The 27902-nt window shown below is 37.0% G+C and overlaps 1 protein-coding gene across 5 annotated transcripts in view; it reads right to left on the reverse strand.

The window, feature by feature from the left end:
• TMEM117 (transmembrane protein 117) overlaps positions 1–27902 on the reverse strand; it is a 499951-nt gene that overhangs the window by 56041 nt on the left and 416008 nt on the right. For all 5 annotated transcript variants that reach the window (XM_035002830.1, XM_035002829.1, XM_035002833.1 and 2 more), the window contains one exon: positions 24397–24556. In XM_035002830.1, coding sequence (XP_034858721.1) covers positions 24397–24556 — 160 coding nt within the window. The remainder of the gene's footprint in view (positions 1–24396; positions 24557–27902) is intronic.

A 27902-nucleotide genomic window follows, 5' to 3' on the forward strand; every position in this document is an offset into this window, starting at 1 on the left:
CTGTCTGCAAGAGACTCATTTTAGACCCAAAGACACCCCCAGATTGAAAGTGAGGGGATGGAAAACCATTTACCATGCTAATGGACACCAAAAGAAAGCTGGAGTGGCAATCCTTATATCAGACAAATTAGATTTTAAACCAAAGACTGTAATAAGAGATGAGGAAGGACACTATATCCTATTTAATGGGGCTATCCAACAAGAAGATCTAACAATTGTAAATATCTATGCCCCTAACGTGGGAGCAGCCAATTATATAAGCCAATTAATAACAAAATCAAAGAAACACATCAAAAACAATACAATAATAATAGGGGCTTTAACACTCCCCTCATGGAAATGGACAGATCATCTAAGCAAAAGATCAACAAGGAAATAAAGACTTTAAATGACACACTGGACCAAATGGACTTCACAGACATATTCAGAACATTCCATCCAAAGCAACAGAATACACATTCTTCTCTAGTGCCCATGGAACATTCTCCAGAATAGATCACATCCTGGGTCACAAATCAGGTCTCAACTGGTACCAAAAGACTGGGATTATTCCCTGCATATTTTTGGACCATAATGCTTTGAAACTAGAACTCAATCACAAGAGGAAAGTCAGAAAGAACTCACATACATGGAGGCTAAAGAGCATCCTACTAAAGAATGAATAGGTCAACTGGGAAATTAAAGAAGAATTTTAAAAATTCATGGAAGCCAATGAAAATGAAAACACAACTGTTCAAAATCTTTGGGATGCAGCAAAGGCAGTCCTAAGAGGAAAGTATATTGCTTTTATTGCTATACAAGCCTTTCTCAAGAAACAAGAAAAGTTTCAAATACCCAACCTAACCCTACACCTATAGGAGCTGGAGAAAGAATAGCAAATAAAGCCAAAACCCTGCAGGAGAAGAGAAATACTAAAGATCAGAGCAGAAATCAATGAAATAGAAACCAAAAGAACAGTAGAACAGATCAACGAAACTAGGAGGTGGTTCTTTGAAATAATTAACAAGATTGATAAACCCCTGGTCAGACTTATCAAAAAGAAAAGAGAAATGACCCAAATCAACAAAATCATGCATGAAAGAGGAGAGATCACAACCAGCACCAAAGAAATACAAACAATTATAAGAACATATTATGAGCAACTATATGCCAGCACATTAGATAATCTGGAAGAAATGGATGCATTCCTAGAGATGTATGAACTACCAAAACTGAACCAGGAAGAAACAGGAAACCTGAACAGACCTATATAACCACTAAGGAAATTGAAGCAGTCATCAAAAATCTCCCAACAAACAAGAGCCCAGGCCCAGATGGCTTCCCAGAGGAATTCTACCAAACGTTTAAAGAAGAATTAATACCTATCCTTCTGAAACTGTTCCAAAAAATAGAAATGGAAGGAAAACTTCGAAACTCATTTTATGAAGCCAGCATTACCTTGATCCCAAAACCAAAGACTCCACTAAAAAGGAGAATTACAGACCAATATCCCTAATGAACACAGATGCAAAAATTCTCACCAAAATACTAGCCAATAGGATCCAACAGTACATTAAAAGGATTATTAACCATGACCAAGTGGGATTTATTCCTGAGCTGCAAGGTGGGTTCAACATCTGCAAATCAATCAATGTGATACAATACATTAATAGAAGAAAGAACAAGAACCATATGATCCTCTCAGTAGATGCAGAAAAAGCATTTGATAAAGTACAGCATCCTTTCTTGATCAAAACTCTTCAGAGTGTAGGGATAGAGGGTACATACCTCAATATCATAAAAGCCATCTATGAAAAACCTACAGCGAATATCATTCTCAATGGGGAAAAACTGAGAGCTTTTCCCCTAAGGTCAGGAATATGGCAGGGATATCCACTATCACCACTGCTATTTAACATAGTCCTAGAAGTCCTAGCCTCAGCAATCAGACAGCAAAAATAAATAAATAAATAAAAGGCAACTGAATCGGCAAAGAAGCAGCCAAACCCTCACTCTTTGCAGATAATATGATATTTTATGTGGAAAACCCAAAAGACTCCACACCAAAACTGCTAGAACTCATAAAGGAATTCACTAAAGTGGCAGGATATAAAATCAATGCACAGAAATCAGTGTCATTCCTATACACCAACAACAAGACAGAAGAAAGAGAAATTAAGGAGTCGATCCCATTTATAATTGCACCCAAAACCATAAGATACCTAGGAATAAATCTAACCAAAGAGGCAAAGAATCTGTATGCAGAAAACTATAGAATACTCATGAAAGAAATTGAGGAAGACACAAAGAAATGGAAAAACGTTCCACGCTCATGGATTGGAAGATATTTCACAAATATTGTGAAAATGTCTATGCCACCTAGAGCAATCTACACATGTAGTACAATCCCTATCAAAATACCATCCACTTTTTTCAAAGAAATGGAACAAATAATACTAAAATTTGTATGGAACCAGGAAAGACCCTGAATAGCCAGAGGACTGTTGAAAAAGAAAAGCAAAGCTGGTGGCATCACAATTCTGGACTTCAAGCTCTATTACAAAGCTGTAATCATCAAGACAGTAAGGTACTGGTACAAAAACAGACACATAGATCAATGGAATGGAAGAGAGAGCCCAGAAATGGACCCTCAACTCTATGGTCAACTAATTTTTAACAAAGCAGGAAAGAATGTCCAATGGAAAAAAGACAGTCTCTTCAACAAATGGTGTTGGGAAAATTAGACAGCCACATGCAGAAGAATGAAACTGGACCATTTCCTTACACCACACACAAAAATAGACTCAAAATGGATGAAAGACCTAAATGTGAGACAAGAATCCATCAAAATCCTTGAGGAGAACACAGGCAGCAAACTCTTTGACCTCAGCCGCAGCAACTTCTTCCTAGAAACATCGCCAAAGGCAAGGGAAGCAAGGGCAAAAATGAACTATTGGGACTTCATCAAGATAAAAAGCTTTTGCACAGCAAAGGGAAGAGTCAGCAAAACCAAAGGACAACCAACAGAATGGGAGAAGATATTTGCAAATGACATATCAGATAAAGGGCTAGTATCTAAAATCTATAAAGACCTTATCATACTCAACACCCAAAGAACAAATGATCCAATCAAGAAATGGGCAGAAGACATGAACAGACATTTCTGCAAAGAAGACATCCAAATGGCCAACACACACATGAAAAAGTGCTCAACATCGCTCGGCATCAGGGAAATCCAAGTCAAAACCTCAAGGAGATACCACTCACACCAGTCAGAATGGCTAAAATTAACAAGTCAGGAAACGACAGATGTTGGTGGGGACGTGGAGAAAGGGGACCCTCCTACACTGTTGGTGGGAATGCAAACTAGTTCAGCCACTCTGGAAAACAGTATGGAGGTTCCTCAAAAAGTTGAAAATAGAGCTACCATACGACCCAGCAATTGCACTACTGGGTATTTACCCCAAAGATACAAATGTAGGGATCCGAAGGGGTACGTGCACCCCGGTGTTTATAGCAGCAATGTCCACAATAGCCAAACTATGGAAAGAGCCAAGATGTCCATCAACAGATGAATGGATAAAGAAGATGTGTTATATATACACAATGGAATATTATACAGCCATAAAAAAACCAACAAAATATTGCCATTTGCCACAACATGGATGGAACTAGAGGGTATTATGCTAAGCAAAATAAGTCAATCAGAGAAAGACAAGTATCATAGGATCTCACTGATATGAGGAATTTGAGAAACAAGACAGAGGATCATAGGGGAAGGGAGGGAGAAAAATGAAACAAGATGAAACCAGAGAGGGAGACAAAGCATAAGAGACTCTTAATCTCAGGAAACAAACTGAGGGTTGCTGGAGTGGTGGGGGATGGTAGGGTTGGGTGGCTGGGTGATGGACAGTGGGGAGGCTATGTGTTATGGTGAGTGTTGTGAATTGTGTTAAGACTGACGAATCACAGACCTGTACCTCTGAAACAAATACTACAATATATTTTTAAAAAAAGAAGGATAGTAGAAAGGGAAAAATGAAGGGGGGAAATCGGAGGGGGAGATGAACCATGAGAGACTATGGACTCTGAGAAACAAACTGAGGGTTCTAGAGGGGAGGGGGGTGGGGGATGGGTTAGCCCAGTGATGGGTATTAAAGAGGGCATGTACTGCATGGAGCACTGGGTGTTATACGCAAACAATGAATCATGGAATTCTACATCAAAAACTAATGATGTATGGTGACTAGCATAACATAATAAAATTAAATTAAAAAAAAAAGAGTCACTGAGACGAGATGTCATTTATAAAGCAGTTGACATTTTTATTTTTATTTATTTATTTTTTTTATTCATGAGAGACAGAGCGAGAGAGAAAGGCAGAGGGAGAAGCAGGCTCCCAAGGAGCAGGGAGCCCGATGCGGGACTCGATCCCAGGACCCTGAGATCATGACCTGAGCCGAAGGCAGACGCTTAACCATCTGAGCCACCCAGGCGCCCGACATTTTTATTTGTATACTCTATCTTTTGACAAGTATTTCTGACCTTCCCTTTACCTCATTACACTGGGACTTTTAATGGTCTCTGACTTACCTGGAAATGAGACCTTTCTGCTACAGCAAGATTCTAGAATTCTTTAGAAGCAAATGTGTTAAAATAGTAGCAAATATTTAAGATGAACATTGAGGAAAAGGGGCCCAAATCCCAACCAAAGACATCTTTTAGTTATAAATTATAATATTTGCTCTGCCTGGCTAGAATTTGTTGCTATGTCTAGTCAGTGAAAACAGTTTTCCAAAAGTAGCTGAATGAACGAACTATAAGAGCTAATATTTCTTTCATGAAGTTGTTTACTTACTGGCAGAATGAAATGCACTGCTTCTTCAAGCTTCAAACCCTAAATAGAACTGAGAATGTTATTAGTGCTGAAATTCATCCACAGCAAATGAAGTTAATTCAACTCAGTGCACATTTATGGAAACTCTTACTGCAACACGCTGGCCTAACGGTGGTGATACTAAGATAAATATGATGGCTCGTGCCTTCAAGGAGCTCATCCTAGTGGATTATGCACTGTTTTGGATCTTGCAAAGGAAATCAGCCTTAGCTAATACAATTAGTATCAACTCTGTTGATGTTCTACAGTGAAAGAATAAAAGGGTTATTAATCACCACGAAAAAAAGCGCAGGGTTCTAATCACCTAGAGATAACGTCAAACTACATTTGGATGGAAAGTCTACTATTTAGAAATTACTGAGCTGACTCACTGCTCCACAGAGAAAAACACATTTGTAATCTGTCACACAAGTTCGGGCCTAGGTCTGGCCGTTTCACTTGCTGTTTGTGTGATGTCGAGGAATGCATTTTCCTTAATGGGCATTCCGTGAGAGCTCTCTAGCCAGCCCCGGGACTGGTGGAAATATGAGATTAAAATACTGGGGGCCTCTGACCTTGGCAACTGTGGGCTTCTGACCAACCCAGAACTCCAGCGGCATGGCACATTAGGATCTGAAAGGAATGACTCCAAATGCAATACACTGGAGTCATGTGCTACTAGAAAAACTCCAACTCCTACTTCAAATTGGTGTGTAACAATAAGGAAAAAAATGTCTTTTTTCTAGACAGTGGAAGGGAAAAGTATCCATTAATGACCGCAGTCTAATATAAATATAGCAGATGCTAAACTACGTAACATCCTCATTATCCTGAGACATTCAGTAATGCGCGTTCCCTTTTGTTATGCAAAAACATGCAGCCACTTTATTGAACATTTTAAGGATTCCTAAGCAAGTAAAAATGAGCGTGTCTTTCAGTTAACATGCTGTATAACACCAATCAAATTTTCAACGGAAGCATAAACATCTTCCGCTTAATAATCTTGGCAAAAATTATGCATTTGGTTCAGAACACAGTGCTTCTATTCCTCTATATAACTCAAGCAAGTTTAATTCTTTTCCTTTTATTTATCCTCTTAAATATAGTTTTATGTCTGAATGCATTATAAATTCACTCGAATTTCCATAACTACTGAAATGTGAATTATGTAGTTCTGATCCCGTCTCCAATTTTTAAATATTCACTAAACTTTCTCATTTAATTTTCATTAATTCTTCTTTTCTGAGATGTTGAGGCTCTTAGAAGAGTAGATGTACATTTTACTCATCTTTGTTGCCCTAGGACATAGCCTATGACTAATAAATATTAACTACGTATTATTATATGTAAATGCATATAAATACATCATTGGGTTTTTCAGTGACTTATTTTCTGGATAAGGTCCCATTGGTGACATTCGAGAGAGAGGATCATGACAGAAACAGACTCACAAGGACTCCGCCCTGACTAGACCTCAACATATGGCTCAGCCTAGAGGATAGGGGACGTTAGTAGATCACATGGCTTATGAAACTCAGATATGAGAAGGAGGAAAGACGTGTAAACCTGTTCCATTTTTAGAGACATCAAGCCATTCACTTGGGTAGCACATCAGGTGAGAAGTGTGGAGGGAGGGGAAGCTGCCAAATGAGGCTTGGATTGTGAGGGACCTCACAGGACACAGAGTGTTCTCCTAAAGACAACAAAAGCCACAAAGGATTCCAAACTGAGAAATGTCATGATCAGATATGTTTTATAAAGGAAAATTCACGTGGAAGATGCATTTGATGTTCTGCATTTCAACACAGTGTTCTTAGTACAGCTTTCTGGTGCAACAGAGAATAGTTGCATTGTCTTTCCACTTAACAGAGGATGATAGCTAGCACATTCCTCCTCAAAGTCTAGGCTTTATGCTAAACATCCCCATTCCCTCCATCATTCCTTTGTCATTCTTTCTGGGTCTCTCGACATTCCAGTTGTTGGCGTTTGTATACGCTCTCTAGTTTGTCAATGCCTCTCTGAAACACAGTATCCCCAGCTTGACGTAAAGGACAGAAATCACAAAGGACAAGACAGATAGCCTTTATCAGATAAACTGAAAACAACTACAAGTTAAGCAAAAACTACCACAAGCCAAAATGAGAATCTCTGATGACCTGTATTAGAATCATATTTGGGCTTTCTAAGATTCAGATTTCATGATTCTACTTAGACCTTTTTGTTTTCTGTTAGCAGCTTTATTGAGATATAATTCACATAGCATACAATTCATACATTTAAATTGTAAACTTCATGGTTTTTAATTTACTCCAAAGTGGTGCAATCATTACCACTATATATATTAGAACCTGTATTTATTTATTTTTTTGAAGTACAGTTGATGCACATTATATTAGTTTTAATATATAATATAATATATAATATCATGTGTATAATATAGTGATTAGACAAATCTATATGTTATGCTATGCTCACAAGTGTTAGCTACCATCAGCATGATGACCAATGATAGCTACCTTGACCTTTTATATCAAATGTTCTATGGGTAGCGTTCAGGACTTTGCATGAAACATGCATGTGGACACCCAAGCATGCACACATGCACATCCACTCCATACCACACACAGAAACACACACATACACACCAGGTTATTCTTGGGAAGACTCAAGTTTGACAATAGCTATTATAAACAATCTTAATAACAAATAAAACTCAGAACAAATATTTATAACATCTGTAACAGGTAAAGAGGTAAAGAGGTAATATGCAAAGAACTATTACAAGCCAATGAGGAAAATATCAAGCATCCTTATAAAAAACTGAGTGAAGGATATGAAAAACCAATTCATAAATACCCAACAGACTTAAGAAAAACAATTACCAACCTCACTACCTGTCCACCATCCCTTGTCTTCAATTTTGAAGTAGGAAAGCTCTGAAAATAAAGCTTTTCTAGCATTCATAGAGCAGCAAAACCTAATCTGACTTGAGCTCATTTGGTGACAAAAACCTGATGAGAGAAAGGATATTGATGGTTTCTATGTGTACCAGTTAGTGTGGATAGTCATATGACTCACTGAAGGATGAGATTTTTTTGCTTATAGTTTGCTATGCTCCTATGTTACCCCAGGCCCCCTGAGATGCTTGTATATGTACTGTTCTGAATTATCTTGCTAAAAGTCAAAAAGAAATGCAAATTTTGAAAAAGTTGTTGAGCTAGTGATCACGGATATGTCTAGTTAAAGAAATATATATCAAAATGAAATAGTTTTTTGCTACTCAAATTGGAAACTATTAAGACAAATCCAAGATTCTTCTTTGGTGAGGGAAATGGTCACTTTCCTATACTTATTGTGGAATGATATATAAAATAACCTCCAGAGGGAAATTTGGCTAAGCATATGAGAAGTCATTATAATGTGCAACCCTTTTATGTTATCAATTCAACTTCTGGGAATTCATCTCAAGAAAATAATCATTGTATCATGTTCATTATAGTACCATAAACAGTAATAAAATGGAAACAAATGTCTCACAATAGGTAATCTGCTATTCATGATCACATCACAGATTAAATTATAACACGTTCACTAAAATAACGTTGTGAAAGAGTATTTCATGACATGAAAAATTTTAATAATATATTGTGAGGTGAAAAAGCAGGTTACAAAACAAAAATGATGTAGAGGATGATTCTGGTTTAGGAAAAATATATATGCAATTATGTGCATAAACTTCACGTGTACTGATGAATTTATCTGGAAGATCACACTGTAAATAATTTTCTTTCTTCTTTCTTCTGTGCTTTCCAACGTGTTTTTGGAAGAATTTGTAATGCTTTTGTAATTTAGAAAGCCAATACATTTTTAATGTGATATCCTAAACTCAACACAATTCTGCTTAAATGTTCTGATCATGATAAAGTGACATGGGGCTATTACTTCTTTTATCCTGGACACTGTGTTAACACAGTCCACATTGACATCATAAAAGATGAATTAACAATATATTTATAATTTAGTATAGTGTAAACGGGTTTCATATAAGCCATAATCATGATAATGATGGTAACAGTAATAAAAATAAAACATCATAGAAAAGGAAATCTAATGAAATTATAGGCAGCTATGTTGCCAACAACTCTCCAAGGACAGCCTTTCTTATGTCTCTCCTCCTTCCTCTACAATTACAGGAATGGTTTACAGATGCAAAAAAACTCTCTGATTTTAAAAGATGAGGGGAGTTGCAACCTCAAAATAGCAGTTTGAGGTAATATATTTATTTTCCTTTTCTTTCAAGTACCTTTGAATTTACTGACATAATATGAAATGGGGTAGGGAAAGAGGATGTGTAAAAAGGCATAGCATGCAGAGTGTTCCACAAATAGCTCCCATATATTGAAATGATTACAAAACACAGCAAAGACGGAGGCTTTCCATTCATTTCTAGGACTAACATAACCATGATGGAAATTAGCAGGAAAGAAAAGGATACGTTCATCTCTTTCATAAATATACATGCAAAACTGAATTCAGCAGCTTATTAAATAATAATAAACTACCACAAAGTGCGATATACTCTAGCGATCTATGAATGGGTCAAGGTAAGAAGCCTATTCTCATAGCTTATTACATTAATAGTTTAAAGTAGAAAACATACTAAAAGAAAGCATGTAATTATTTCTAGCAACATTGAAAAGCTGCTTTATTTCTATAAGAAGTCATCATAAATTCCTGGTAAAAACTTAGTAGGTTCTATTCTTAATGTGTTAGACACCAAAAGCAAAAATGATACTTAATGGTCAAACAAAAGGATAAGGAAAAACAACAACAAAAACAAAAAAATTAAAACTTCAATAATGAAATAGGTTCATTCCATAAGCTGGATGTTCATAAAGAAATTTTAATATTCATCAAGGATCTAGAAGAAGGAAATAAGCTCAACTTAACTAATAATGAAAAATTAAAGACCAATAGAATATATTTTTAAAGATTTTATTTATTTATTGGTGGGGGAGGGGCAGAGGGACAAACAGACGCTCTGCTGAGTGCAGAGGCTGGGGCAGGGCTCGATCCCAGGACCCTGAGATCATGACCAAGCCAAAAGCAGAGACTTAACCGACTGAGCCCCCAGGCTCCCCAACTAATAATATATTTTTGACTGTTGGGCTAGAAAAGACATAAAAGATCAATAATATCCCATGTCAGCAAAGATGAGAAGAAACTTGGATGTATTCGTTTCCTATTACTGCTGTAACAAATTACCACCACTTAGAGCCTTAGACGATACAAACTTATCTTAGTTCTAGAAGTCAGATGTTCAAAATGGGTCTCACTGAGCTAAAATCAAGGTGTTGGCAGGATGGCCAGCATTCCTTCTGGAGGTTCAAAGACAGAATTTGTTCCTCTTCCTTTTTTGTGATTCTAGATGTAACCTGCACCTCTTGACTTACAGCCCTCTTGGTCTACCTTCCAAAGCCAGCCTTCTCATGCTGCCACCTCTTGTCCGCCTCTGCCTCTCTTTTCCTCTCTTAAAGACTCTTGTAATTACATTGGGTCCTCCGGGATAACCCAGGGTAATTTCTATATTTTAGGGTCAGCTGACTAGCAACCTTAGTTTCCCTTTGCCATGTAACTTTCACATATTTGCAGGTTCCAGGGATTCAGATGTGGGTATTTTGTGGGGGAGGCATTATTCTCCCGACCACAGCAGGTGTTTTCAGTTACTGTTGGGATGTATATTTTGTTACAACTTTCTGGCAGGTTGACACTATAATGTCCCTGGAGGTTACTGTGCATCATGAGAGTATAGTTGTACACCAATTAGATTTGCAAGTTCCTTTTACAGAGCATAGCTTGAAAACATATTTCAAAAGAAAAATATTTACACTGGCCCTCCCCCCTCAAGTTTAGTGGTGATGATCTACTCTTTCCGACCTCATAAGCAAGTTACAGTCTATTCAGATTTGGGAATAATTTTCTAAGACACTCAAAAACATATCAGATTTATTCTGAGAGATGAGGGTTCAGAAAACCATTTTCACAGTGAGATAAAAACTCCCATGAATTTGAACAGAAATAGTGAGCGCGCCTAAACATGCCAGATCTCTGGGAATCAATAATTTAAAAAAATGTTCCATTATTCATTTAAATATTTGCCTCAGTGGATCAATCTCACAAAATACACATTGAATTGAGAATCCTAGAGGTCAAATAGAAAATGTTTCGGAGCTACTCACTATGCAAACGCAGATAGAACTAACGCCTAGACCATGCTGAAGAGTGATAACTTCTGTGTCTTCTCTATGACAAGGCTTCTCTGATATAAATCACTCATTTTATTCTAATCACATTATGCCCTTGTTATAGTTCATTATCTCCCCAGGTCATATAGCTAGAGATTTTTCCAGGTAGAAAATCTCATTTTGTGATAGTCCCTGTTTTAAGTTCTTTCCATTTATCTCATTAAGCCCTACAAATATTCTTCCTCTCTTCATCAAAATAAACTATAACTTTTTATTATTTTATTATAAAAATATAGTAAATATATACTTAAAGGTACATTTGCTACTAAGCTCAGATCTTTGATTCTCTATCAAGACATGTAACACACTAGTGTTATTATTAATACTGAGTAGTTTGCAGTTGAAAATAGATGGTTGTTATTTTTATAAATTAATAAAGCATTGCAAACTCTATATGACTGAACTTAAGATTATTGGCTTTTAAAGTTTTATTCATTCAGTCTTACCCATAAAAGAATTTTTCATTCCTAATGTGAAGTCAGTGATTACAGTCCTCTGTCTCTCTTTAACAAGAAAGCACCTCTGGAGGAGAGTCATCATCTCTCTTAGCAGGTGGTGACAAGGTAAGTCAAAGCTCTGTTGTAATATTCTTACTTTTTTCCTTCTTCTAGGTATTAAGAAAAATACAACAGGGTCTGCATGCTCAGAATCTCTTCCTCATGACTCTGCAATCAGAATTTTCCCATCCCATTTCATAGTACAGGGAGGAGCAATCCGAGCCCCCAATTTTACCACTCTTTGGAGGACACCGGTTTCAATGAGAAGAATTTACTTCAGCAAAAACTAGGCTCAGGGAAATACATGGAAGGCTCAGAACAAAGACTCTACTCTGGGTTTATGATGGTTGTACTTTGCAAAATACAAAGAAAATTGAATTCGATGATAAACGTTTTGAGAGCCTATCCCAAATTCAATTCATAAATTGTCTAATGTCAACATGTCTAATGTCAAGACCTTAAATAAGGCCTCTAAAAACAAACTTGCCAATGTCTGATCAATATAAATATGATTCTCATATAGAAAATTTTTAATAAGTAGCTCATATAAGTACACGGATCCCTCAGCGTAAAAAAATAAAATTGTTCCTTTTTGGGAATCTTATAAAAGCTTTCATGTGAAATACAATTATGGAGTCCCAATGACCTTTAGGTACTGGTCTAGGTGCTGGTCTAGGTTTAGCCAACATCTCTTGAATATTCTCTGTATTTGACCTGAACTATTCCAAGTCTTACAACTTTTCAGCGAGATGGGTATATACCTGCAAACGAACAAATGCAATGCAGTGTGGGATTAACCATAATTGACATTTATAAACATTGTTATGAACATGTAAGAAAAGAAGCACTTAAGTTTGATTGAGAGAGGCAGATGAGGCCTCATAGAAAGGGTAGCATTTAAGCTGGAGGCTGAAGGATGGCTGAGGAGGACCAAGAATACACATTGACAAGAAACCCATTTATTGCCAGTGCAAAGGCCTACACCATGAAGAAAGGCATTATGACTTGAGTAACCAACAGATATTTCAGAATTTTAATGGAGTATAAGATGTAAGAGGTGGGTAGGGGGAGGGAAGGGAGAATGATGGCCAGGAAGAAGCCAGAAGCTAGCCATGGGCTAGATAACAGCATGGCTAGTATGGCATGCAAAGGAATTTCTATCTGAAGAATTTTGAGGATTAGATTTTTATGTTAAAAAGATTACTCTGGACAAATCAGGTAAGACTAGAAGAAGAGAAAAGGTATTATACTCATATTAGTAAAAGATGATGGTAACCTGAACTAAGTAGAATGTATTAGGGTCTAAAGGAGGAACAGGTTCAAGAGATGCTTAGCAAGGAGAATGTATAAGCCTGGCGATTGACTGCAAGACAGACAAGAGAGAGGAATCTGGGATATGTCCCAGGTTTTTGGCTTGAGTGACTGAGTGGATAAAAGTCATGATAGGTTGGTTTTAAACGTGATGAACCAGAGAAGCTCGTGGAATGTCTACGCGGAAATAGCCACTTGGCAGTTAGATATCCAGGTGTGAAATTAAGCAGAGGCATTTGGACTTGAGAAAGACCAGTCCACAAGGGAGACTTGAAGCCATGAAAAGATAAGGGAGGATAGGGAAGACCCTTAGGGGATACTGATGTTTAAAGGGGAGTTAGAGGAAGGGGGTTTGACAAACTGTATTGAAAAGAAAGAGATACATAGTTTGGTTTTGAGCTAGTAAAGAGCTAAAATGTTGAATTAAGAGGCAGTCATAAGATCAAGTGAATGCATCCACCAGACTTCATTCTACACACAATCATTACATGTAGGGACCCGCTAATTTTCATATCTGTGAAATCAGAATGTACATTGGCCCCCATGACCTTGTCCTTCCCCTGACTCTTGCCCAGAAACACATCTTGAATCAAAAGAGGAGGCTAGGACTGAAGGACAATAATGCCAAAAGGATTGGAGAATTTTTTTTAATTGAAATTTTCTTAGGAAGTGAATGTAGAATATAACATTGCATATGATAGAGCAAAACTTCTCCCAAAACAAAACAAATGAAAAAAAAACCCTCTCTCTCTCAAGTTCTATCAGCTGTAGCAGCTGTCAACTCTATGTCTTCTTTCTTTTTTTCTCCACCATAACAACTCCTTCTGACCACCAGCTCCTACTGTCCTACTTCATGGGCAGGCATCTCTCCTAAGTCTCTGAGTTTTTTCATTTTGTATACAGATCTACTATTCTATTCATTAACAACAACAAAAAACGATGGGGCATCTGGTGGCTCAGTCGGTTAAGTGTCTGCCTTTGGCTCAGGTCATCATCTCAAGGTCCTGGGATCGAGTCCCGCATCGAGCTCCTTGCTCAGCAGGGAGTCTGCTTCTCCCTCTTCCTCTGCCTGCCACTCCCCCTGCTTGTGCTCTCTTTCTCAAATAAATAAAATCTTTAAAAAAAAAAAAAGGTCATTTCTTGGCGCCACCTTCAGAAGGCCCAGGAAGGAATGACAAGGATTATAAATAACTGATTTTAATTTTTTCCCAGACACATCTTTTTATGTATAAAATCATTTTGTTATAAAACAGAGACCTATTTGGTTTCATGCTATTCTTATATTTTAGATTTTACTCAACTTGCAAATAAATGTTCAGTACTCACCTACTGAAATCTAACAAAGATTGAATCAATGATAAGCATCTGAAACATAAATACATTTTTCTGCAAAGGGATATTTGTAAAATATATTTTCATCAAAAATTAGAGAAAAATGCACCAGGTACGTATTTGGTTTTAATTGTTAAGCTTTCACAATATGCACCATGGGAATGAGGTAGTTTTACAGAAGAATGCATAATTCTGAACAACACCCCAACCTTCATCAAATGTAATAAATTCCAAGTACCATCTGGCAATTTGTAATTTTCTTGGGGTTCTTTTATGTATAGCCATCTGAATCAAAGGAATAACAAACATTCACTTATTACCAGTGTACTACCTTAGGATAGTGAGTAACAGAGAAATTGCTTTTGGGCTAAATAAAGACTAATACTCACAAATCAAATTCCCTAATGATTCTAATACCACTAGATCTAAAAGGAAGACCCAAGAATCTGCATTTTTAACCAGCACAGTTGACTCTAATGCATGGTCACAAGAATCATCTGTTATGCCTAGTAATTCCAAGGCACCACTGCACACTCACTAAACCAGAAACTTCTGACAATGTTCCTATAGCCACATTCACATCTTTGTAAGAATATTGGTGATCCTTCTAATCAGGTAAGGATGGGAATCACCCCCTTAATGTATTTCTCTATTAGCAGATTATGGTTGCAGCGCATTGTTACTCAGACTCCATTACCACATTATTATAGTTTTCCTTAGCTAAAATCAAAACAATCCTGAATGATTGACTGTAATTCAAAGTGTAACTCTGAAACTTTTTCCAACTAAATTAATTTGTTTTCTTCTATCCAAATAATGTAATTTAGATATACGAAAATATGAAACTTCAACTGCATTTTTAATTGGACTAGTCATAAACATCCTGAAATGTGGGTTATGAAAAATTGTCATGCTGTAGATGAGAGTATGGATTCCTAGATATGAAGTGACTTAACCACGGTCCCACTGCCATTAAAAGTTTCTCTCTCCCTCTCCCTCTGCCCCCCCCCAATAAGTAAATAAATCTTAAAAAAAAAAAAAAAAGAATAGCTACAGAGTATTAGCGCATCTGGGGACAGGATATTTGACATGAATGTCTGTTAGTAGGTCTCACATTTAGCATCACCTATACAGCTCTGACCTGAGTGAGGTATAACCACACTCTGAGTTTGAAAATTACCCCAGAGGAGCTGGGAGCCTGATAAAATGGTGGAATGTGTGTCTTCAACATTGTACTTTTTTATCATATACAAGTGGGGTGCAATGACAAGTGGTAACTGCTACACATGACTTCCAGGGCCAACCATGATACACACACAAAGATGGGGGTGAGGGCAAGGGCTGGGACATTCTTTCAGGGTGATGATCGGGTACTAATAATTCCATGGCACCCGACAACAATGATGCAGCCATTAGAAAAATAAGAACCTGAAGGAGTTGTATCTTGCTGCCTCCATGTGGTTTTGAAAAAATTACTGCTCATGTGCTACAGCACAGAATTTATCTTTTGCCAGTTTTTTAATCATGCTCTATCTCTCTTTAAAAAAAATACCTCAGGGGGCGCCTGGGTGGCTCAGTTGGTTAAGCGACTGCCTTCGGCTCAGGTCATGATCCTGGAGTCCTGGGATCGAGTCCCGCATCGGCCTCCCTGCTCGGCAGGGAGTCTGCTTTGCCCTCTGACCCTATCCCCTCTCATGTGTTCTCTCTCATTCTCTCTCTCTCAAATAAATAAATAAAATCTTTAAAAAAAAAAAAATACCTCAGGGACTGAAGCATTTAAATTGGGATGAAACTTGAATGTCTCTATTTTCCACTTGCTTAACCAAATCTTATAATTCCTTCAAGCTACATTCTTCCCACATTATCCTTAAAGACTTGAGTGATCTCTCCTACTTACAATAATCCCTCATAGAACTTACTGCCTGTTTCAAAACTGTGATCTATATGATATGTTAACCAGACTATTAGTTTCATTTTCAAGTGAGTGTGTTTGTTACTCCAGTACCCATGAATGGATCCTAAAATTTGTCTGCCTGGTAATCCCCATGCTTCCAGCTTATCTGTTACCTTCTGCCAAATTTTCTTGATACCATTGGTCACCTACCAAGACTTGTTCTCTGGTCCCTCCTGTAGACTGCCCACTTGACTGAACTCCCCCATGCTGCATGGGCATGACTTACAATAAGAAGTCTGTCCACTCTTTGGAGGCTCATCACTGGGACTCCTAATAAACAATATATTAGGATTCCCCTCTATGATTCTCCTTGAATAGTTTATCTTCCCATTAGATCAGGTGATGTCAAAAGTACAAAATGGTGACAGTAAATAAAACAAAGATTCAACCTCTTAGGCACATATTATGAAGACAGTAGGCATTTATGGTTAATCCAGGTATTGCTTAATATCTAAGCCCTTATTCCATGCCCTCACTTGGGACCTACAACAGAAATTGCCATTACTGTGTTTTCAAGGAGGAGTGTAACCCTTGAGTAGGAAAAATGAAGATGTAAAATAACTGTGAAGAAGAGTTTAAAATACTTCGAAAAATATGAAGTATTCCCAAAGCTGAAGGACATGTTAAAACTGGTGACCAGACATTTAAATAGCCCTTTCATTCTAAGTAGCCTATAAACAAAATCAGTCAGAACAACTTATCCAGAAAATATATGCCAACTTGTCAAAACACCATAGCTATTTAATTAAAATAGGTTCATGCTTGTTGCTCTGCCCTATGTTCTAAAGTGATTGATTCCACTTTCAACAGCTATGACCTCAAAAGAAGTGTTCTACTGAAGTCAGGTGATTGGAGTTTTAAAATGAAGTCTAGCAAAGTCATCATGTCTTTTTTTTAAACTAGTCAACCTACTTCTGAGACCCATGCATGAAAAAAAAAAAACATTCTGGATATTACAAAGCAAAATGTTTGTAGGATGCAATTTTGATACTTTTTCAGTGCATTAGGAAATTACTTTTCAGGAAATATCACTTTTCTCTAAGTGCTTTTCAACTAGACCAAAGAGTCCTTTTTAACACTTAACTGAGCAATTCATTCAGATTTTTATTTGGATATTTAATTATAGTAAAATCATAATTCAATGAAAATGACCTAATCTAATATAATTGATGGCTCATTCTCCTGCTGTTGGTAAACATTTTGCTTCTTGAAAAATCTCATGTTATTTGGCTTTTCTGAAATAATGTTGTGATCATTCACTTATTTATTCTTTCATTCAACAAATATTTATGGTAAAACTGTAATGCATTGAACATGAGTTAGCTGTGGGAATGAAAAAATTGAAAAAACATGCTTCCTCTCCTTGAGGAGCTCACATGTTACAGCAAATATGTAGGTACATAGGTATGAAGGTACTAGGCAGGTATGCAGTATTACAAGAAAGAGAAGTGCTAAAAAGATGTATCAACAATGTGAGGATTCACCAAAATATAATTCTTGAATCTTCCTTCTTCTTTTTAAAAGCCTCTCTTCTAGAAAACTCCTTTTATCTCCTTGAAGCACATAAAGCTGATATTACATATATATTTTATATTATGCATCTATTTATATCCATAAATCTAAGATACACACAGTAGGTGATGAGGAGAGGCCTTCTGGAGGAGAGGATACTAAAGAGCAGAGGTTCAAGGCAATACTTTTCTGAACTTACCTATAAATTCCCAGAAACCTATCTTCTTACAGCTTCCTCTGCCTCCTGGGCACTTTATTCAGCAGATTCTCTGCCTCCTGGGCACTTGATGCTAGACTACATTGATCCAGTTGTAAAACTCAACAGCTTTTAATATTCCCTACACTAATCCCCTAGAGTTTAGCATTTAGGAGAGACAAAGAATGCATGGAAACTTAACAACAGATATAACACTTCATCAGTCTCCATAGTCATTACCATTGATTAATCCCACCCCTCTCCACCCATTGATTCACACTGGAGAATTTTACTGGCTCCTCAAGCCATCCCCACCTATACCCATCCTTCTGGCTCTACACCTCTCCTCCTCCTCCTCCCCATCTCCCCTTCCCAATATCCCCCAACTAGTCCTTCTCTTCCTCTCTTTCTTCTCTCATTCTCTTTCTTCCTATCTAGTTAAAAAGCACAGAATGGGGCGCCTGGGTGGATCAGTTGGTTAAGCGACTGCCTTCGGCTCAGGTCATGATCCTGGAGTCCCTGGATCGAGTCCCGCATCGGGCTCCCTGCTCGGCAGGAGTCTGCTTCTTCCTCTGACCCTCCCGACCCTCCCCCCTCTCATGTGCTCTCTCTCTCAGTCTCTCTCTCTCAAATAAATAAATAAAATCTTTAAAAAAAAAAAAAAGCATAGAATGTTCTTTATCTTATGAAGAGAAAGTTCCTTTATTTTAAAGCCTTCATAACAGCAACTAGATCTTAGGATGGTAGGGGAGATGAATTTTAAAAGTGGCAAAGGTAGGAATATTTGCTTTTTAGCTGAATAAAAAATTCTTCTAAAGACAGTTTTCCTAAAATGTCTTTACTTTTCTACTCCTATTTATTCTATTAAATTATGAATTCCTTTGTGATTACAAACTCCTGTGGACTATACCATTGATCTTTCGTTTCCTTGCCCACTGTCCTGTGTCTCCAGCACCTGTTGTGATGTATACTAGAATGAAATCGTAACTGTTTTGTTTTATTTTTTATGTCACATTCTTTATCACTTAGTATTTTTTCCAACTTTATTGAGGTGAGACTGACAAAATTGTAATATACTTAAAGTGTACAACAGGATGTTTTTACATATATACATTCTGAAATTAGTTTCACAATCAAGTTAATCAACATTTCCATTACCTCTTACTTTTTTATGAGAATGCTTAAAATTTATTCTCTTAGCAAATTGCAAGTATACAAGACAGTATTTTTAACTATAGTCACCATGTTGTACATTACATCCTCTGAACTTACTCATCTTATAACTGAACTACATTATACTGTGCTCATCACAAGTGTAGCTACCACCTGTCATCATACAATGTTATTATAATATTATTGACTATATTTACCTATGCTGTACTTTTTATTCCTGTTACTTATTTATTCTATAACTAGAAGGCCGCATCTCCCACTCCCCTTCACCCATTTTGCCCATCTCCCACCTCCTCCTTGCTGACAACCATCAGTTTGTTCTCTGTATTTATAGGTCTAATTCTACTTTTTGTTTTGTTTCTCTTTGTTTTGTTTCTTAGATTCCACATATAAAATGAAATCATATGGTATTTGTCTTTCTCTGTCTGACTTATTTCACTTAGCATAATACCCTCTAGGTCTATTCATGATGTTGCAAATGGCAAGATCTCATCCGTTTTCATGGCTGAGTAATAGTCCGTATATACACCACACCTTCTTTATCTATTCATCTATGGATAGACACTTGGGGTGCTTCCATATCTTGGATATTGTAAATAATGCTGCAATAAACATAGAGGTACATATATCTTTCCAAATTAGTGTTTTCATTTTCTTGGGGTAAATACCTATAGTGGAATTACTGGATCATATGGTATTTCTATTTTTAATCTCAATAATCATCAGGGAAATGCAAATCAAAACCACAATAAGATATCACCTTACACCTGTCAGAATGGTCTAAGACGGGGCAACTGGGTGGCTCAGTTGGGTAGGCGACTGCCATCAGCTCAGGTCATGATCCTAGAGTCCTGGGATCGAGTCCCACATCAGGCTCCCTGCTCAGCGGGGAGTCTGCTTCTCCCTCTGACCCTACCCCTTCTCATGCTCTCTCTCTCTCTCAAATAAATAAATAAAAATCTTAAAAAAAAAAAAAAAAGAATGGTGTAAGACAAGAAATAAAAAATGTTGGCAAGAATGTAGAGAAAAAGGAATTCTCATGCACTGTTGGTGGGAATGCAAACTGGTACAACCACTCTGGAAAACAATATGGAGGTTTCTCAAAAAATCAAAAATAGAATTCATAAATGTTTTCTGAACTTAATGGATCAAAACTGAATTCTTGCTATGATTATTATGATACTACTCTCGGCTGGAGAAAATTGTCTTGTTTATTGTTGTGCCTTTTCAAATTCTAGCTGCTTGCTCTTCTACTCTCATCTCTTTGAAGTTTTGTCCTACTATTCTGTCTACACTGATCTCTCTCTCTCTCTCTCTTTATTTGGAGCAGGTGGACTCCTAGGACACTTTTTTTTCTGTAATTACTCTATAATACTTTATATTTTTAATCTTACATAATTTAGATATATCTTTACTTCAATCTAACAAGAGATGAATGGATGGGACATTACTGCAAATTAAGTAGTTATGCAATGAACTAAAGGAATACAAAAATCAAATGGCAAAATTACAAATATTAAACAGAATTTGAGATAAGATTTCCTCAGAGAGAAGAGTTTTTACAATGTACCTCTCATGTGCTGTAGAAATGGGTGATTTATATGACTCACATGTTATATTTTACTAGCATCTGTTTATGTTTTAGTTCCAGTGACTTTACTAAAACTACAGAAAAATGTGATACACAAATGATTCCTATGATAAATGTAGAAAAAAATCCTATTTAATATTCATAAAAGTAATTATACTTTCTCTAAAAGTTTTCAGAATTGACCTAATTTTGTTAAGATGAAATCTTTACAGAAGTAGTGCCATTTTCTAAAGGTTTCTTTTCTTTTTTTTACCAAACATTAAAATATCTTTTGATAGTGTAAGTTGAATTTTTCTAGTATTAGAAAAGTCTAGGTTCAATTGCTTTTAAATCACTTATATAAGTCCAATGAGAGAAAATCTTTTAATAAAACTATTTCCTCCATTTCCATTAATTTTGTTACTTTTCTATTTTCCTTTTGTCTGAAATATGTGAATCTGGAATGAACTAGATCACAGTTTAGTTGGTTTTGGACTTGTTAGGACATTTGTATTATATATTTTTAAATGTCTTGAATATATATGCCTTCCAAGGCTCTATTTCCAAAAATTCACTCTCTTCCTTAGACTCACATGCACTAGTTCCCAAAATTTCAACATGATGCTACCAAAGAGGGGCAGGAGTTTGCTTGAGACTCAGTGCTCAAATGTCACTTCTTTATCCTCATCAAGCAGTTATTACTCTGGGCATATTGCTGCCCATGTAAGACTCTGTGTTAGGGAGACTCCAGGGATATATAGTTATAAGCTATGGTTCCTGCTCCATAGAGCAGGGAAAAAGTGAAACGGTGATTTGTAGTCCAGTAAAAAGTGCTGCAGGAGTTCCATGGAGGAAGTGATTACATGGTTTTTATGAGGGGGAATTGGAATGGTGCTCAGTGGTAGGGTCTAGATGAGCAGAGCGGGAGGAGACACATCTGGGGAGAAAAATAAGCTTACAGACATCCTGGAATAAGTGTGCTGCAGTCAAGAGCTAAACAACAAGCCCTTTGGTTTGGGGTAAAGCTAGAGCATAGGAGACAGGTGAGAAAAACACAGCCAGGGCCAGATCATGGAGGCATTAAGCACACACTCTTGGAGTCTGGACTTTATTCTTGGACAATGAGGAGTCACTTTGGCTGAGAAGAGGCACGTACAACATGGCATTTCAGATTGGAAGTTTATGGGGCTGAGCCGCATACAGTGTATGGGACAAGGGGACATTGGGAGCAGAAGGTTCCACAGGAGATTATTTTGCAATAGTATAGAGAGTCAGAACTGAATAGAAGTAGAGAAATGAGAAGGAAGGAGTAGGCTACAAGAGACATAGCAAAAGAGAAATCCACTGGCCTAGCTGACTGACTCAGTATTGGGGGAGAGAGAAAAAGAGCTAAGGGCCCTACTTCTCAAGCCTCTTTTGGACTCTTCCTCCTATTAGACATCAATTAATTTGGCTTTTGAGGACTAACATCTCCTTGCTTTCCTGTGGACTCACCCCCAGTCACTTCACTGATGGGTGCAATCCAGTCCTTGCAATCCCTTCCCTCAGGAATCTAGAATTAGGCCTGACAACTAGAGAGTGGTCTCTCTCTGAGGTGTTGGCTGTGTCCATTTTCTTCCATGTGAACTGGGAAGCTAAAAATGCTGCTTTACAGTAAGAGAAGAAAAGGAAACAGAAGTTAAAAAAAAAAAAAGATGAGAGATGGAGAATAAAAGCTAGGTCTGGGTTCCCTGGTGTACTTTAGTCTGTGCTTTCATGTGTCCCTAAAATATAACTGCATCCCTCCTCTTTAATTCTGTAGGACATCCTTATATTGCAGTAATACATTCCCTCCTTTGATTAAGCTAGCTTGGCAGGGTTATTGTTACTTGCAGCCAAAATGGTCCAAACTGATAATATTCCTCAGCACGAACTCTCCGTTTTCAGTCACTTGGTGCTCTGGCTACTCTCTGAACACTTGAACACTTTGCTAACTCCACATGTTCATGCCACTTCCTTCATCTAGAATGCCTTCCCCTTCCCAATCCTGCTGACTCTGCCTATATAAATCCCAACTATCCTTCCTTTCTTCTAGCCCTCTTTACTAAGTACTTTTTGAGTGAGTCCATAATACCGTAAATTGTAATGCTACATTTTCCCCCTCCGGGTCCCTGATTTTTTAGTGACCTTATTGGAACAATTAAAATGATGTAAAAGAGGGTAGAAGGTGATGGATAGTAGCACAAAATCAGGAAATTTATGCTCTCACATATACAAATTAAAAAAAAAAAATCCAAAAGACGATGGTCTACTTGGCTACTAAAAAACCTTTGACTCTACAATGGGTTCAAAGAGGTACAGTAGGCCATTTGGCCAAAGCAGATATTTTACATAAGGAAGTATATCATTTAGGAGTATTAGATGAAAAAAAATAAAAACAGCCTCTAAACAAGTAATGCATCATGCATTATTGCATTAGTGTTACAAATTTGATTTTATGAATATCCAGAAGAGGTCTTATATCAAGTAAGAGACAGATATGGAACCCACCATGCTTTCTTACTTTCTCCACTATGCTAAACTAGCCCACAGAAAATAAAAAAGAAATACATCAATTTTTAGATGACACAAACATTCAATTTTATATAATTTTTTAAAATGATAACATATTTTAAATTGTTATCCACTGAAATAGCAATATACTCTAGGAACCATCTTGAACCTAATGCCTGGGCTATATTATATAGCAAAAAACTAAATCAAAACAAAGCAAAACAAAAACCAAACTGTTATTCTCCTTTAAGATACTACAGAGTATCTATCACCTATAAAGGCCTTTCTTTCCTCTAGAAATGAGAAAACCAATCTGCTATCTTGTGAAATCTCACATAAATTTGGAACACAATGGTGTTTACCTTCCCTTCAGCAACTGTGGCCTTTGTTCTGGTAACTTATAATGCCTCAAAGGGGAAAACCCCAAACTGCCTTCTAAAACCAATAAGAAAATGTCTAGCCGATGAATGTACATTTAATGAGCAAGATAAAGTGCCAAGAAATAGTTAATGTTTCTTTCAGCCTCATACAAAGGAACATTCCTCCATTTTGGGGCCCTAGGACCCCAAAGCATTCACAGCAGATTACACAAGTAGCGCTGGTTAGTGGAATGCTATTGTGCAAACAGTCTGTTGCTGAGCAGGGCAGAAATATCTTTACATGAAAATGGAATGATCTTTAGTGAGTCCTGAAAGAAAGTGATAATTTCCATAACCAGAAAAAGCGTTTTACATCATTCCATTTCAACTTGCCATAAAACCCTCGGTTGCTTTGGCAATTGCTTATCCCTGCTTTGCTGGCTTTATATCATCCTCATCTCTGCAGCTTTTCATTTACTAAATAACAGGGCTTTTTGTTGTTGTTTTGCCTTGTTTTGAAGCCTTGGCAGAAAACACCACCATTCTGTACGCTTTCTCAGCACCCACCTTGCAATGTTCATACAATGAATTTTTGGTGCTCCTTTTATAAAAGCCCAGTTGGCATATCCTCCCAGTAAAACTGCTGAAACTGTGATCAGAGAAGACCCCATCAATAGTAACTGTAAACTACGCACTTCTCTTGCTTTATGGAGCTTTTCACTGTCCATACACTGTTTGTTATACTGGTAACAAAGCATAGAGCGGCTTTAGTGACAGAAGGGAGATACAAAAACACTTACCTGCATTACAATAAGGAGGTCAAAGACCAAGATAAAAGAAGCCAGGAATGCTCTGGAAACTTCATCACTGGGCAAAAAACCCCGATTCAGCTTGTCCCAGCTGATCCAGTCAGTTGTAATGACAAGTACAACCACGGAAGTCAGAGTAAAGAGAACTGTCCTGCAAGGAACAAGATATTCATTAAAGAACATTAGATGTAATAATATAGACAGTGAAGACTGCCTGTTACCTGTGCTGTCTTCAATGCCTACCCTTTGCCAAGGCATATTCACCAAAATGAAGACGAACAAAGAAGTAAATGAAGTGCTTTCTTCCAAAAGCAATTTTAAAAAGGTATAATAGCATCCATCCCAAGATTTCCCCTTAAGAACATTAAGATAATGATTATAGAACAAATAATTAACAACAAAAATATTACAAATGGCCTTGGCTAGTGCAATACGTGTCCCAAAGAGAACACTGGTGTGTAGCTCTCATTACATGTGCATCATTTACTGAGGGTAGTAGACATGCATATTTGTAAGAGCATAAGGCAGATGGTGAGTGATGAACAAGTCTTTGGATTCTATTATTGTCCTATAAAAGAGAGGGATAGTTAGACCAATCCCATCATCATCCTCATAGCCTGAGGAGCTCCATGGAAGAACCACCTCTACACACCAACTGTGTAGCCATTTCTCCTCATAGGACTTGTGTCATAGATGGCTTGTGGCCTAGTGACCTGTCTAGGCCACACCATATTTGATTACCCATTCCTTGTTGTAAGACACTAGGGGCCTAACCTTATCTCTTATCTTTATAACCCCCATAAAATCTTACATAATTGTATCAGATGGAATTCAATGAATGTTTGTAGAAGTTGTAACAATTAAGCTTTTTATAAAAATCAAGAGTCCTTAGTCTTTCTTTTTTATTTTTTTAAAGATTTTATTTATTTATTTGATAGAGAGAGCACAAGCAGGGGGAACAGCAGGCAGAGGGAGAGGGAGAAACAGGCTCCCTGCTGAGCAGAGAGCCTGACGTGGGGCTGGATCCCAGAACCCTGGGATGATGACCTGAGCCAACCTGAGCCGAAGACAGATGCTTAACCAACTGAGCCACCCAGCAACCCTTAAATTAGTCTTTAATATTGACATTCAAAGTAAATCTGAAATGTGGGTGGCAAAAATTTAATCTGCCAGAGAATTGTCTATAATGTAATTAAGCCTCTGCTTTCAGAGCTATATTGGTATCTGGATATCATTTTGAATTGTAAAAAGGAGTCTACAGCTATACCACCCTGAATGCACCTGATCTCCTTTGAATTGTAAAAAGGAAAATAAAAAAGAGTAATTATTTTGAAAATAATCTTAATCGAAAGAAAGAAAAGGAAGAAAAAGGGAAATAAAGAACAAAAAAGAGAAAAGAAAAGAAAAATGGAAAAAAATATATGGAGGTGAAATAATACCTTAGAAGAACACATACCCGTTTTGGCAATTAACAAACTGTTTTTGCCCTCTGATGTCTGATAATAATTGATACAAAAAAAGAATAATATGGACCATCCTAGACCACCTCTTTTCAGTTGAACAAAGCACAGATTTCTAAACCTATACACTGGGTTTGCTTTTCACAACTTCTTATTTGTAACAAGTTATACTTTGATAGAATGAATATAATGAACCCTCCCCTTAGATTTCCCACCCCCATAAATAGTAAAGATATATTTAAAATTTTTTTGAAAAATAAAAATTTCTGGGCGCCTGGGTGGCTTAGTTGGTTAAGCGACTGCCTTCGGCTCAGGTCATGATTCTGGAGTCCCGGGATCGAGTCCCGCATCGGGCTCCCTGCTCGGCAGGGAGTCTGCTTCTCCCTCTGACCCTCCTCCCTCTCATGCTCTCTGTCTCTCATTCTCTTTCTCGCAAATAAATAAAAAAATCTTAAAAAAAAAAGAAAGAAAAATAAAAATTTCTAATAAAATTAACTTATGCAAACTATCAAAAGAATTTCACTCATGATCTCCAAAATATAAATTACAGATTGTCTCTATTACCATTTAGAATACCTTTGATCATTTCCAGAAATTTAAATGGGTTAATTAAGCATGGGAGAAATCTTAAATAACTATTATAATTCAGTAGAAAGAAATAGCAAATATTATATGGTCAGGCATAAGAATAATGGGATTTTAAACGAATCTCTCTCCAGGTTAAGTCAATTTGTTTGTATTTTTTGGTTTTTTCTCTTAAGCAAGTACAAAGTTTATATATTTCATGAAATAAGATATCCTTGGATATCATATTGGCCCAATAGTTATCAGTCAGAACAATGCTCCTTTTATCTTCCTTCTCCTCTATCTTTAATATGACTTTCACCCTTATCAGGATGAGATGCCTTCTCTATCACCAGAATTTCATCCAAGGGCCAGGCATTATGACAGGAATAAGTGCCAAAAAGGCATTCTAGTTGGATCTGCCTTTTTTTTTTTTTTTTTAATTCCAGTACAGCTACTATACAGGGTTATATTAGTTTCAGGTGTACATTATAATGATTCAACAATTCTATACATTATGCAGTGCTCATCATGATAAATGTCCTCTTAATCCCCTTCACCTATTTCATCCATCCCCCACCCATCTCCCCTCTGTTAACTATCAGTTTGTTCTCTATAGTTTATGGTCTATTTTTTGGTTTGTCTCTTTTTTATTTTATTTATTTGTTTTGTTTTTAAAATTCCACATGAGTGAAATCATATGGTATTTTTCTTATTCTGACTGACTTATTTCATTTAGCATTATACTTTCTATATCCATACATGCTATTTCTAATGGCAAGGTTTCATTTTTTATGACTATGTTCCAGTGTGTGTGTGTGTGTGTGTGTGTGTGTGTGCGCGCGCGCATCACCTCTGCTTTATCCATTCATCAATCAGTGGACACTTAGGTTGCTTCCTCAATTTGGCTATTATAAATAATGCTACAATAAACATAGAGATGCACGTATCTTTTGGAATTAGTGTTTTTGTATTCTCAGGGTAAATACCCAGTAATGTAATTACTGGATCGTATGGTAATTCTATTTTTAATTTTTTGAGGAAGGTCCATCCTGTTTTCCATGTTCACTGTATCAGTTTTCATTCCCACCAACAGTGAACCAGGGTTCCTTTGTCTCCATATCCTCACCAACATTTGTTGTTTCTTGAGTTTTGATTTTAGCCATTCTGACAGGAATGAGGTGATATCCCACTGTGGTTTTGATTTGTATTTCCCTGATGATGAGTGATGTTGAGCATCTCTCCATGTGTCTGTTGGCCATCTGGATGTCTTCTTTGGAGAAATGTCTATTCATTTCTTCTGCCCATTTTTTAATTAGATTATTTGGGGTTTTTTGGTGTTGAATTGTATCAGTTCTTTATATGTTCTGGATACTAACCCGTTATCAGATATGTCATTTGCAAATATCTTCTCCCATTCAATAGGTTGTCTTTTAGTTTTGTTGATTGTTTCCTTTGTTGTGCAGAAGCTTT

Source organism: Mirounga leonina, unplaced genomic scaffold (assembly GCF_011800145.1).
Source record: "Mirounga leonina isolate KUSES-001 unplaced genomic scaffold, KU_Mleo_1.0 Mir_126, whole genome shotgun sequence".
NCBI lineage: Eukaryota > Metazoa > Chordata > Mammalia > Carnivora > Phocidae > Mirounga > Mirounga leonina.